Source organism: Terrapene carolina, unplaced genomic scaffold (genome assembly GCF_002925995.2).
Source record: "Terrapene carolina triunguis isolate 2854851 unplaced genomic scaffold, T_m_triunguis-2.0 Scaffold113, whole genome shotgun sequence".
Classification (NCBI taxonomy): domain Eukaryota; kingdom Metazoa; phylum Chordata; order Testudines; family Emydidae; genus Terrapene; species Terrapene triunguis.
The window spans coordinates 13432829-13446483 of record NW_020664464.1 but is presented as its reverse complement, the minus strand read 5'-3'; the positions used below and the strand labels follow the sequence as shown (position 1 = coordinate 13446483).

At 41.8% G+C, this 13655-nt stretch overlaps 2 protein-coding genes across 4 annotated transcripts in view; both read left to right on the top strand.

The window, feature by feature from the left end:
• Positions 1-6999, top strand: part of MAMDC2 (MAM domain containing 2) — a 96862-nt gene extending 89863 nt beyond the window's left edge. The window contains exons 12-14 of one of the 2 annotated variants that reach the window (XM_024211022.2): positions 2724-2983; positions 5611-5695; positions 6027-6999. In XM_024211022.2, coding sequence (XP_024066790.2) covers positions 2724-2983; positions 5611-5695; positions 6027-6091 — 410 coding nt within the window. In that variant the 3' untranslated portion in view covers positions 6092-6999. Of the gene's footprint in view, positions 1-2723; positions 2984-5610; positions 5696-6026 lie in introns of those variants that run through there. The other variant, XM_024211023.3, reaches the window with a different exon arrangement.
• A 4184-nt stretch (positions 7000-11183) lies between these two features.
• SMC5 (structural maintenance of chromosomes 5) overlaps positions 11184-13655 on the top strand; it is an 86284-nt gene continuing 83812 nt past the window's right edge. Inside the window, exon 1 of one of the 2 annotated variants that reach the window (XM_026652369.1) lies at positions 11184-11369. In XM_026652369.1, coding sequence (XP_026508154.1) covers positions 11203-11369 — 167 coding nt within the window. In that variant the 5' untranslated portion in view covers positions 11184-11202. Of the gene's footprint in view, positions 11370-11948; positions 12023-13655 lie in introns of those variants that run through there. The other variant, XM_026652371.2, reaches the window with a different exon arrangement.

Genomic DNA, 13655 nt, shown 5'->3' with positions numbered 1-13655 from the left:
AAATGAAAAATGGAAGCAACCAAATCAGTTATAAGTTTGAGCATATTTGATGCAGTTGTTATGGTTAAATTATGCAAAGGAAAAATTTAGGCTGAATAACAGGAAAATGTTGCCTTCGATACTGTGAAATAGTCTCCAAAAGGAAATGAGGGAAGCCTTATTGCTTGGTCCATTTAAAATTGGGAAAAATGCTAGAAAATGTAGCATAGGAAACAATCCTACTCTGGCAGGCTATGAACTAGATGACCTAATACCAGTAGGTCTTTGCCATCTTTAACACCCACTTCTTTTGCATAAACTAGATTTGCATGAATCCAGCCAGAAAGACAGGGTAAATATTTTTCTGAGTGTTTTTTTTAAATCCATTTGACTGAATATTTTTTAAATGTGGTTGTGATACCTGTATAGGTATGTGTAGACTATCACTGTACTATACAGCCTTCCTTTTCTATATATAGTAATCTAAAAGGACTACACTAAATCAGCTTTGTCAGCTTTGTTTTGTTTCATAACCAGGCTGTATTGTCATAAAGCAGTGGTTTTCAACCTTTTTTCATTTGTGGACCCCTACAAATTTTGAATGGAGGTGTGGACACCTTTGGAAATCTTAGACATAGTCTCTGGACCCCTAGGGGTCTGTGGATCACTGGTTGAAAACCATTGTTATAAAGAAATGCAGGGCGCAGGTTTGTTTACTGTTTCTCCCTCAGCCGGATTTTCTACATAGTGTCATCTGTTATCCCCTTTCTAGTACATATTCCAGGCCCCATATTTCCCAAGACTGAAGCCCATCTACTTGCTGAAGGAGACATTGTAGAGAGATTCCCCACCCTAGGAAATGAGTGTGCTCTATTCAAAGTGCTCATGATCTTTGAAGCAGAAATTGAACTCAGATCTATTGTCTGGTTGTAGAAACCACTAACCATTGAGACAGCCAAGAGGATGGTGTCCTGATTTTCAAAGGGGCTGAAAGAGAGTAATTTTGGTCTGTCAGTCTTAATTCTGTCACATAAAAATATTTTTCAAAATGATGATCATTGTTTCACTTATTTAGCTCACCCAAATATATTGGGAACTTTACAAACATGGGATAATGAAATCTAGATCTGATCTAGACATTCCAGCTAGTTTATAACTTGATTTGGCTCTCAAAACTGAAACCAAGGACTTTATTGCTTTGTTATATTAGCTTACTCTAATGACACTAGTTCTGAGTTTGGATTTTTACTTCAAGAATAATTTTTAAGCAAAACAATAGTTAAAATTTCTGTAACCGGCATGCATTCAGTTCTGTATAATAGCCCTGGGAATTTCCTCTGACAGATTATAGGGAGTGCGCTTTTGTTTGAAGATCCGCAGCTGTAGATATTCTTCTACGCTTCCACCCCTGCACATCTTCTCTCCTCTCTCCTCGGGCTACTCACCACCAGAAAAATAATCTTGGCCACAGAGGACCTCTTCAGAATGATTTTAGATAATATAACTCTGAATATCATCAAAAACATTCAGAGCATCTACCAGCTGTTCCTGCCATTCTCTGCTCTCCTCCTGTCTCACTGATCCTTAAGAATTCCCTGTCTCCCCAAAAGTGTTGTAAACTCTATTATTCATAGGGGTGGAAGGGCAACTTTTCCTTGCCAACATGACAAGAAGGGAGCAGTGGGACCACAGGAACAGCTGCTGCAAAATTTTAACTTACTAGTTACTGGTGGAGTGTGTGCCTCAACATGCAAAATAGTTGCCATGCATAACAGATGGGACATTGGGATGCTTCCCAGTATTCTGATATATCCGTATGCTCCAGCTTGAAATAGCTGTGTGATGGCCCTCAGAGGAAAAATCATTTGTCTTCTGCCAATTAATAACCAATTTTCCCACAATTCAGACTTCAGAGCATAATCCTTTATGCACTCTGGATAATCAGTTCTCTTGACTTGTATCTTTACATCTTGTTCACTGAAACAGACACATGATTGATGTCTTCCGTGGCAAAGACTTATTTTTATTCCTTTGATTTATCAAAAGCAGCAATTCTAAATATAGGCCAAATTTTGACCTCTGATGCATGTACACAACTCCCATTGTACTCCAGGAGATCAGTAAACTCTCAGATCAGTGAAATTCTGCCTCTCTCATGCCATACCCCTGGGTTAAGAACAGTTGCAGTCAGAGAGATCCCTGTTCATTCATCTGAAGGCAGAATTTGGTCCATATATTAACATAATTAAATCTCTACTTCTCTTAAATTCATGGCTTTATTTGGATTATTAGAGGTTGCACCTTTGATCTAAATCAGTATTTCTTACTATACTCGAGTACTATACACCAGGGTAAAAAATTTCCACTCAGTTCCACCAGTACGACTCTACTGCATAAGCAAAAATTTTAAACAGTGTATATTTTAAAAATATGCAACCTTTCCATATTTACATACTTCAGGCCTTTATTATTTCCAATGTTATCCCTTTATCATCATTCATGTTAGATTATTTCTTTGTACACACTCTTTTCATTTAGTATATATTAATTTAAAAATATTTTTCATTAATCATTCATATACTCTGCTTTACTATACAACTAACACAGAGTCATTCACTTCTGAACTGTATTGTGAGCAAGAGCATGCATTTATTAAACAGGTTTCACACACAGGCTTATTATTGAACATCCTGAGAGAAAGAACCATTTTATTTTACTAATATTTGGTCTTGTATCTTTTTAAGGATACTACATGTACATAGAGGCATCCAATATGATCTATGGACAGAAAGCACGTCTGACCTCAAGGTCACTAAGAGGGATCTCTGGAAAGCAGTGCTTGACATTTTTCTATCACATGCATGGAGCTGGGACTGGATTGTTAAATGTTTATGTGAAAAAGGAAGGTGATAGTGAAGAAACCCTCTTATGGAGAAGGAGAGGTGAACAGAGCATCACATGGCTAAGGGGACTGATAGAATATGAATGTGATAAATACCATCAGGTAAGCAAAAGACTGAGCCACATGGAAGATTAAATTGCACTGTTCTCTGGGATTCATTTTTTAGCTCAGAGACTGGGCTCCACTTGAAGTCAGAATTAAAAACTGACATAGGTGGGGTTTCAGTGAGACCTGGAGGGAGGAAATCAAATTAATGAGGCTATTCAGAGCTTGTGTCCTCTTCTGTCCATGACAGAGAAAGTGTTGAGATGCTTCTTGTTCAGGATCACTGACTGGTGCTGCATGTGGCATTTCATTTGAGCAAGGTGAAATACTGGGGAACTTCTCCCAATTTATAAGAGGGAGGGAATATACCAGATACAGTCATAAGTGGGTTGCAGATGTGAATGTCTCAATTTATATTACTGATCATGTCTGTTTTTGTATATATTAATTTAAATGATATTGTTCCACCCTTTCTTGCCAGTGGTCTTAGCTATATCTTCTAGATCTCATTTTTATCTCAAGCTCATAAATGTTTTATTTTCTCCAACTGCAGAACAACCTTCTCTGAAGTTGGCATAATTGCAAAAATATGGTACAATTCTCAAGGCCTCTTCAAGGCTGTGGCTTTCTGAGTTTGGCACAAAGCTTGAGCTGAAGATGTAACTGCCAATTAGGGGCCAAGTCCTGAGAGGCGCCATCTGCCCTAAACTCCAGGTTAATTTCAATGGAATTTGAGGACCCTCAGCACCTCATGGGACCGGACCCTAATAATATTCATTCTTGATAGATCTAGATTTTCTGAACTGCACATTTTCCATTGCAGGCATATTTGCATGCCTTTTTTGAAGCCAAAATTACCATTATTGCCCATGTAATTACATTAATTGACTGTGCAAGTCCAACTGGTCATTTGCTCATGCAGGTACATTGCATGTGCAAGTGAGCCATGAAAGTATGTGCATAATTATGAAAGTCTGGGCCACATTAACATTAAATTTAGAGATGTATTTGAACCAAACCTCAATTTTGAATATCCAGATATAAAGGTTAGAAATGCACTGTGCAAGTTATAACAGGAAATGAAACAGATGGAAGATGATGTAATAGACAAGGTTGTACTACTTGGAATATTTTACTACAAATGATTATTAAATCTAATTGTATGTTGATTTACAGAAGATGACAACAAAAATGACTTAGACCCTTATTGACCCAAATACTTTGATTGCATAGATATGCACATAAAAATCTTAAGGGAGGAAAATCTTTCAGTCCCTTTTTAATATTTCTGTTCATCTTTGCTTGTATTTCTTCTCCACAACTGGTTTAGGTTTCTCTTTCAACGTCACTATAGATCAATAAACTCTCAATTCATTGAAATTTGGACTCATTAATGATGCATCTCTCTTGGTTAAGATGCACATTCTACGGGTCTCGGAGCACATCCCATAGTTGCCAATTTTATCTGTCCAACCATTGGTCATCTATGATGTGACCTCATCTGGCAACTCATCTTTAGATTCAGTTATTCCATACTCCTTAACCAACAGCCTTCTTAGAGGGACCTCTAAAATTATGTAATTTGGGTGAAAAATAGACTATCCTATCACTCTCTCTGACTATTCAGGACCTCCTAGCTTTCACCAGAATTGCTGCATCTTGGCCCTTGTGTAAATGAAACAAACAAGCAGATGCATACAAACAACCAAACAAAATATGCCCACCTTGTATTCCTTTTCAATGCTTAATTCAATTTGTAAACTATCCAGAATAGAGACAATTGCTTATTATCAAGGAGAACTCATACTTCTGCTGACAAGAATTCTCTGTTAATAGGCTGCTTAGAAGAATTTAGCTACCCAAGGGTATCCGAGCTTATATTTGGTTTATAAAAAAAATCCCTCATACACTTAGAACTTAACAAATAAAAAAGTATTTGTTGATTATCAAAAACATTTCTAACAATGCACAGAGACCCCTTCTGCTGTGTTTCCTCTTGTGGCTGTGCCTCAGTAATTCTGTAGTGAAATCTTGGCCCTGTTGAAGTCAATGGAGCTTTGCAATTGACTTCAATGAGGCCAAGATTTTAACTCTGGTGTGTTCAATAAGAACCTGCATCTGCTTCTATTAAAGTCAGTGGTAACATTTCTAATGTCTATTGGAGCAAGATTAGCCCCAAAATCATTAACCATTAATAGAAAACATATACTGATAGGTTCATTTTGTCTTAAATGTCTAGAGATTAATTAGAAAAATTGCTTTTTATTAAGAGCTACATTCAACTACAGGAGTAAGGGGAAGAACTTGCTGGTTTATCACAAAATTCTGCCCTCACAACTTGCCCAGGTGATAAGGACAACATTCAGGCAATGAAAAAACAAGAGAAGCATTATATCATGAAAACTAACTGATTATTTATCAGTCATCCTTAGGACAAAACAGTTCCATACCAAATTCTGAGATTTGATTGGCCTTTTCTGGGTGTCACATGCATCCCAGTTCTCTGACCAATTAGAATGAAGTCTGTTAAAATATGCTAATCACTGAGCATATAATTTTTCTTAGAACAGCATCGGGGTTATATTATATCTTAAAATAGCCTGCATCGGGGTTTTGCATTTTTAAAAAGATGTACTTTTTTCTAGATGTGATATTTATGAAAACCATATGGGTTGTTTTTACAGATTATTTTTGAAGCAGTTCGTGGAGTGTCAATAAGAAGTGACATTGCTATAGATGATATTCTGTTCCAGGCTGGACTCTGTATAGGTACATTTTATACTTGCTTATAATTCTCTTAGGAGACACCTAGGCACTACAGGTAGTGGTTTTAGTGAGTCGGTGTTATTTTTCCGAGTCAACACTGAATCAATCCCACAATAGTGTGGTGTTAAGGACCACCGTGCTGCTGGAGGAGCCATTTTTTTGATGAGATGTAAAACCAGAGTCCTGATAGCTTGTGGTAAGTAAAGATCCCATGGCACATGGGTGTAAGCCCAGTCTCTTAGTCAAAGTCCAACATGGTAATTCAATTCTGTGTATGTAAAAATGATAAAGAAATATGAAAACACTTAATACTCTTCCCTCTTTTCTGTTCTAGAAATGGGAGAAATTACTCAGCATTCATCCGGGGATTCTGATGACTTAAATGAAATTGAATATTAAATAAGTTCTGCTGAAATGAATGAAGTACCATGTAAGTTATATGTGAGAAACTAGACAATTTCCCCCACCCCTCTTTTTGTATAAAACGATAAATACTGGACTATTTTGAATATGTCACCGATGTATAGGAATAATTCAGCGCACTCCTGTCCTTGTAACAAAGTTACTGACTCAGGGCTTCTTAGACTGTTCTTATTGATTTTTTCTCTTTTGCATGTGATATTAGTTATTATATAAAGGCTTCCCATTTTGCACAGATCAAGCAATAAAATACTAATGCTGTTTGGTAAATCTTTTTTGTCGCATAGGTAAAGAGAAGAAGGTAAAAAGGGCACAATTAAAATCTGATATTGTGTTATCTTAAATCTGCATTCAATGAATGTTTTGTGTTGGGTAGAAAGTGGGTTTTGTTTTTATTTCAAGACATAAATATTTTGAAATAAGTAAATAATATTGGATATTAATAATATCCTACACATTGAAAGCAATTATTCATGATGACAAATCTCTTTGGGAAAATGTAGTCTCTTACTGGTAATACTTTAAATGTTCCATATGAATGGATTTTTCACTATTCTTTGCCAGACTAATTACTATAATGAATCTATTTGCCATCAATGTGAATAACAAAAGGACTTCCATCAATGTTCCATCAATGTGTGATTCAGTGTAAGTTAATACTATATTAAAATACACTGCTATTGGTTTGTATGCAATAGAGGAGGCACGCTTTGTTTGGACTGCTGGCCTCATTTTTTAAATGTCAGTTTCTACACTCACACTTTTTATATACTTTAACCAACCACAAATGTTTTGCATTTATGTTAAAAAGAAACTCAATTGACATAATCTGTTAACTCTTAAGACATTATATGTGTGTTTGTATTACAATATGTTTGTTTTAAAATTACCAAACTATCTAATAAAATGTAATTTTGAATGTCTTATTTTATTGCTCCACTTCAAACACTGTGTTCTCTAGTTCTTGCCATGATGATATGCAAACAAGCTTAGAATTTTCAGAACAAATTATGGACTGGATCCTCCAGTATATTTGGCACTGCAGGAACCCAGAGCAGCCCAAAAGCCAATGTAACCAGCTACAGAAGGATTCTATATGTAGACATTGTAACAGTTCCTATGCCAGTCCCCATTCTGGCTGCTGAAACAGGGTATGTGGCCCAGGAAACAGGAGTGGCCAATGCTCCCTTGTACACCCGTGATCCCCAGCTGCTTTAACGGTCCCTTGGGACTGCTGGCACCTGGTGCATATTGGAGTAGACTTCAGGCTGCTCTAATTTGCATCTAGAGTCCAATCCACTACCCCCACCTCCACAAGCTGCACTAAACATTCCTTGGCCACATCTGAAGATATGGCCCTCTATCAGTACGTCTACACTGCACAAAAGACTTGAGGCAGCGAGTCTCATAGCCTGCATCAGCTGACTCAGGCTCGTGGGGCTCGCACTACAGGGCTAAAAATTGGGCTTGGGGGGGGTGCCCAGACTCTGAAACCTGGTGATAGGGGTGGGTCTCAGAGCCTGGGCTCCCGCCCAAGCCCAAAAGTCATCTATGCTGCTATTTTTACCCCATAGTGCAAGACCGAGTCAGTTTACTCAGGCTCTTAAAATTGCTGCTGCAGGGTTTTTATTTTTGCTGTGTAGATTTACCTTATGCCTCCAATCAGCTGGGTTTTTGGTGTGTGTATTTTTAACATTGGAGGCACAATCAAAGAATTTGATTTTGTTCAATACAATATATACATTAAACAAAAATCTTAAGATGTGTTAATTAACCAATACTTCCTGTGATTTTAAACTTGGGGTCCATAGACTATGTCAAAGGGGTCCACAAAAATGTTGTTGTTACCATAGAACAGTGGGTGGTCTGCAGACTGTCTTAAGATTTCCAAAGGGGGCCATACCTCCATTTGAAATTGTTTAGGGGTCCACAAATGAAAAAAGTTTGAAAACCACTGCACTAGGCAGAGGAATGAAAGGGGGAAGAGAAAAGGTGCCTTTAGGCCACTTTGTGTCTCCTGAATTCACAGCCTCAGGGCAGCACATGACCCCTTGATGGCCATGGCCAATTAAGAATAGAGGTAGCATCCACAATACTCCCCCAACTGGCGAGTCTCTATGCTGTGAGAGGGGAGGGAGACAGCATAGTCATTCCATCGGTCTGTGCCAAGTAGGAAACCCCCTACACCAGGGGAATATCCTGGACCTGGAGGCCAGTTTCATCTATTATATGGCACCTTGCATCACTGGAGCAGCATAACTGGACCACAGCAAAGCAAAGAATTGAGGCTGATACCTAAGCTATGTGACATGTTATATAAATCAGCCATCTAAAAATCTCTTCAGAAGCCTTAAAAATAAATCCTCATGCAACTGCTATGAGCCCAGTTCTGTGGACTATTCCAGTATACCTATGTAAACAGAGCCTTCAAAAGCAACTACAGGATCCCAAACACTCAATGGTTTATATTTGGTTGTTCTGGAAACAAATTGTATTGCAGTAAAACTGGCATTGTCCTGAGAGCAGGACAGACCTTTTCATTGTTCCTTGGTTGTTTGTAATATTGTCTTCTTTATTTTGCTGTTTGTATGTGTATGTTCTATTACCTCATCTTTTTGCATATTTTTATTACTTAAGAGGGACAAATTCTTATCAGTTACACTGGTGTAAATCCAGTTTATATCAAATTTAATACAGTTATTTTGGGTTTACACTCGTGTAAATGAGACCAGATTCTGGCCCAGTATTAGATTAATCTTGGTTTAACATAGGGGCTTGGTTCATCACTCTTACTCCAGTTTTACTTTCATGTAACTCCTTAATCTAGTTGCCCCACTCTTTATGACTGGAAGCTACATTGGCAGCTGAGAGTGTCAGCTCAGCTGTAAGGAAAAGAAGTTGCAGAAACCCTAATGCCATTGGTGGAAGTCCTGCCAGTTCCAATAGTGATGGTGGAATATCCAGCCACCCCTAACATGAATCTGTTGAGGGTCCTCCTCAAAAGGAGGGGAAAGGATGTTGAATAACCAATGACTTTTAGGAACAATCCCTATGACTAATTTTCCATACAATCAGCCTTCAAAATGGAAGCTGGTTATCTCTGCCCCTGCTCCCTAGTTGATTGCAAATAGCTAAAACATGCATATTCCTGAAGGAGTTGTTTATTAATTACTATATATCCCCTATGCCTTTAAAATTCTCTCTCTGTGGAAGAATTGCTAGATTATGCTGCCATCTTGTGGAAAAGACAATAACACCACCCTCAGTTTGAAATCCTCTTAATAATTTTTTTTTGTAACAGCAATAGTTTTTATGCTTCCCAATTTCAAATATCAGGGAGGGGATAGAGGAGTGAATTAAAAATGGCACTTTGATCCATATTAAAAATGTAAACGGATACGGTGTCAGCAAACAATACTAAGAGACCAGCTGCTAGCCTGTCCCCATGCCAGGAACTCTTCATCTGACTAACCCTAAATCATCTGAGCCCTGCTCCTAGCTTCTCTCCTGCCCCTTGCTCCTCGGAATATAAGATCACCTTCCCTCCTGAAGATCCTCTTGCTGGCACATGGCATGATAGGACTGCTTTAATAAAATTAATAGGACTAAGTCAAGTATTGCCTCTCCCCTTGTGGGTTCCAGGACTAGCTGCTCCAAGAAGCAGTCATTTATGGTGTCTAGAAACTTTATTTCAGCATCCTGTTCTGAGGTGACATGTGCCCAGTCAATATGGGGATAGTTAAAATCCCCCATTATTACTGTTTTCTATTCTTATAGCCTCTCTCATCTCCCAGAGCATGTTATAATCACCATCTTGGTCAGATGGTCGGTAGTATATTCCTACTGCTATACTCTTATTATTCAAGTATGGAATTTATATCCATAGAGATTCTAGCATACAGTTTAACTCATTTAAGATTTTTACTATATTTGACTCTCTTCTTTCTTTCACGTATAGTGCCACTTCCCCACTAGTGCAATCTACTCTGTCATTCCTATATATTTTATACTGTGGTATTAGTGTCCCATGGATTATCAGAAGTCCACTATGTTTCTGTGATTTCATTTACATCAATATTCTCACCTAATAGTACCAGACACTCATAGTATTTAGAAATCTAGCATTTTTATACAACACTTATAAAATTGTCCACAGGTGTCAGCGTCGTGACCGTAAGTGACCCTCTCCACCACCGAAGCAGCATCGGACAAGCGGTGCAGCAGTCTGCTCGGGCCTGTCCTGGCACATTGCACAGCAGCGAGGACTGCTGTCACCACTTTAATGCAGAAACCCAGTATCGGAGACCGGTCTAGGCAGTTTCAGGGTTGCCCTATGCCCCTGGGTGAAGGCAGCTGGTGGGGTGAGCAATTCCCCTCCTTCCCCAGCCCGAAAGGCTGAGCCTGCTTAGCGCATGGGGCAATCAGCCCCGCCAGGGAAAACAGAGACCTCCTCCCACCCCAAACCAGAGAGCAGCAGCCCTCAGAGTAGGGAAGGGGCAGGGGGCTCAAGAGAACTACGTCTCCCAGCATGCAATGCTCAGCCAGTCACAAGGAACGGCGCTTGCCGCGCTGCGTGCTGGGCAATGTAGTCTTTGATGGCTGCACAGCAGGCTGCGAGGCGCAGGCAGTTTTCTTGTAAGGTGGGGGACAACCCTCTGTGATTCCGTCGTATGCAAATAAGGCGCGCCATCTACGCGGAGACAGGGGTTCAAGTTGGGACGCTATTACCCCCCCGCAATCACCATATAAAACCCTAAAAGAGAAGCCCTATCAGAAAGCCCGCAACAGCCAACGTCACAAATACACCACGTGCCCTGGCTGGCTGGCTTGTGGGAAGGCTCCTCCCATCAGTCTCGCGCGTTCGGACCCTTTATACTGAACTGAAAGTAACGAATTGGCCCCACCCCTCTCTCAACCAGTGAGGTTTCACGTGACACCCGGTGTTCCATTAGCCAACGGACTATGCCTCTCCCCTTCCGTCCCACTCTCTCTACCAATGGGAATAGGGCGCGCGTGTCGGGCTCGTTTTCAGCTTAACGGCGCGCAACAAAAGTTTCAGGTGGTGGGCGGTGCTTCAGGTTGGCGCAAAGATGGCGGCCCCGGGCAAGCGGAAACTCGGGGCCGCCACTAGCGGCAGCGGCGCCGGGTGGAGTAAGCGAGGCTCGGGGGCTGCCGGGCCAGAGGGAAGCGGCCGGGAGCAGCCGCAGTCGCCCTTCGTGGAGGGCTCTATAGTCAGGGTCACTATGGAGAATTTCCTGTGAGTGCGGCGCCCCCTGCTGCCGGGGCGAGGGGGGGCGGCGGCTCGTGCTGGGGGGCTACGGCCGCACCGCGAGTCCCTGCTCGCCGCCCGCTGGGCCGTGAGGACGGGGGTATTTGGCACTCGGCTAAGGGCCCAGCTCCGGGAGTCAGGGGATCACGCCAGGCTCCCCTCGGCCCGGCCTGGGGCTGGCTCGCAAACGTGGCCCTGGGCGCTGGCGGCGCCGCCCCTGCTGTCACGTGCGATAGTGGGAGGGAGCCCAGCTCCAGTGTGGGAACGCGGGGGCCCCAGACGTGTGGGCAGAGCTCGCTAGCCGGTGCCGCTGCTGTGCCAGTGGGGCCGGTGCGGCTTCTGCCTCCCCCCGGGTGCTCTAACTGCTGGGGCTCTGGCTACTGGGGCCGGCCTAGTTCCTCGCACTAGCGGCTTAACGAGACTAGAGTGGCCGGGTGTCGGCCGCCCTGTAAGACGGGCAGCGTGTGTGTCACTGGCTGTACCTTCAGTGTTGGACAGCACTTGGCCGTCATTCACAAACGGCTTGGGCAAGGCGCCGTGTACTGGCTAGCTTCCGCGGTGGCCTTCCCAGGCCTTTCGTGTTCCACACCTCCAGAAAAAACTGTTCTAGCGTTACGGCTGGGGCCAGAAACCTTACAAAGGTAAATGTAAAGTCAGCACTGATTTCTTCCTGACTCTACAGGCAGATAGGGAAACAACTGCTTTTGGAGGTGTGGACTGCCCTATGTATCACAATAGATTAATACTGACACCTAAAGTGTGGCAGTTTAAGCCTCAGCATGAAGTATTCAACTGCTGATCATTTAAAGAAGAAACATTTAGGTTATTTGTCTGCCCCACAGCCTGTCTCCCACTCCTCTTCAGGTGCCAAAATCCCCAGCAGCCAAACCCTTTACAGGAGGTCTACTTTACAGACCCCTATCAGTATAACTGTTGCAGCTAACCCCTGGGTAGACAGTGCTGTGTTGACAGGAGGGCTTCTCCCACCGACATAGCTGCTGCCCCTCAGGGAGGTGGACAAACTACACCAACAGGAGAAGCTCTCCCGATGACATAGGCTAGGTCTACACTACGGGGGGGGGGGGAGGTCGATCTAAGATATGCAACTTCAGCTACGTGAATAGCGTAGCTGAAGTTGCGTATTTTAGGTTGACTTACCTGGCTGTGAGGACGGCGGCGAGTCGACCGCTGCCGTGCCGCCGTCGACTCTGCTTCCGCCTCTTGCCGCGGTGGATTTCTGGAGTCGACGGCAGAGCCGTCGGGGATCAATTTTATCGCGTCTTCACTAGACGTGATAAGTCGATCCCCAATAGATCGATTGCTACCCGCCGATCCGGCGGGTAGTGAAGACGTGCCCATAGTAGCGTCTGCAGTGAAGTGGTACAGTGGCGCAGCTGTACCACTATACATGAAGACAAGCCATTACTTATATCCCTGAGCTCTTCTACAGTGCGGCTAAGTGTTGTCAGTAAAATCTCTTTGGCAATTGGAAAATTTAAAAGGAATGGACAGTAGAAGATACTGAGTTTAATGTAAAAATAAATGGCACAGGAGGTACAGTACTGACTATTAATTGTATTAATTATTTGTAGTGCATTAGCACTTAGGAACTAAGTAATAGATCATGACTTCACTGTGCTAGGCACTGTACAAACATATAACAAAACCATTGTCTCTACCCCAAAGAGCTCTTTAATATTAGTTTTAATTAAAATTCTCAGATTTTGTAACTAAATGAATTTATCACAGAAATTTCAGATTGGACTGGAAATTTCAGTCTACTGACAGAAGCTGGGAACCATGCTGCAGATCTTAGATCTGGCTTGCTGTGGTATCACACAGGCCTTTGGTACAGGTTATGCCTTCTAAGATCTGCAACTACAGGAGACAGCCCTCTGCCTACCTGAGTCAAATCTGACGGACTTAGAAACAATCAACTGAACAAAAAGTGTTTAAATCAGCCTTGTAAAATTCAACTTGTCCATTTTCCCTAAAAGACTAACATTTTTTGGTTGTTGTTTTGACAGATGGGTAAAATATTAAGGATGAAATCTTGGCTCCATTGATGTTAAGGGGGGCTATGCAGTTGATTCAGTGGAGCCAGGATTTTACTCTAAGCTTTTCATTCTCCACAGTCGTCATGGTAAAGGATAGACATGTGCTGCAGCTGGTATATTTTCATTACACTGTTAAATGATATGGGATTAGGGTTTTTTGCCATGTGTTGAGCTTTTCTAGAAAACAATGTTTAGAAAAGACTTCAATCTTAGAAGT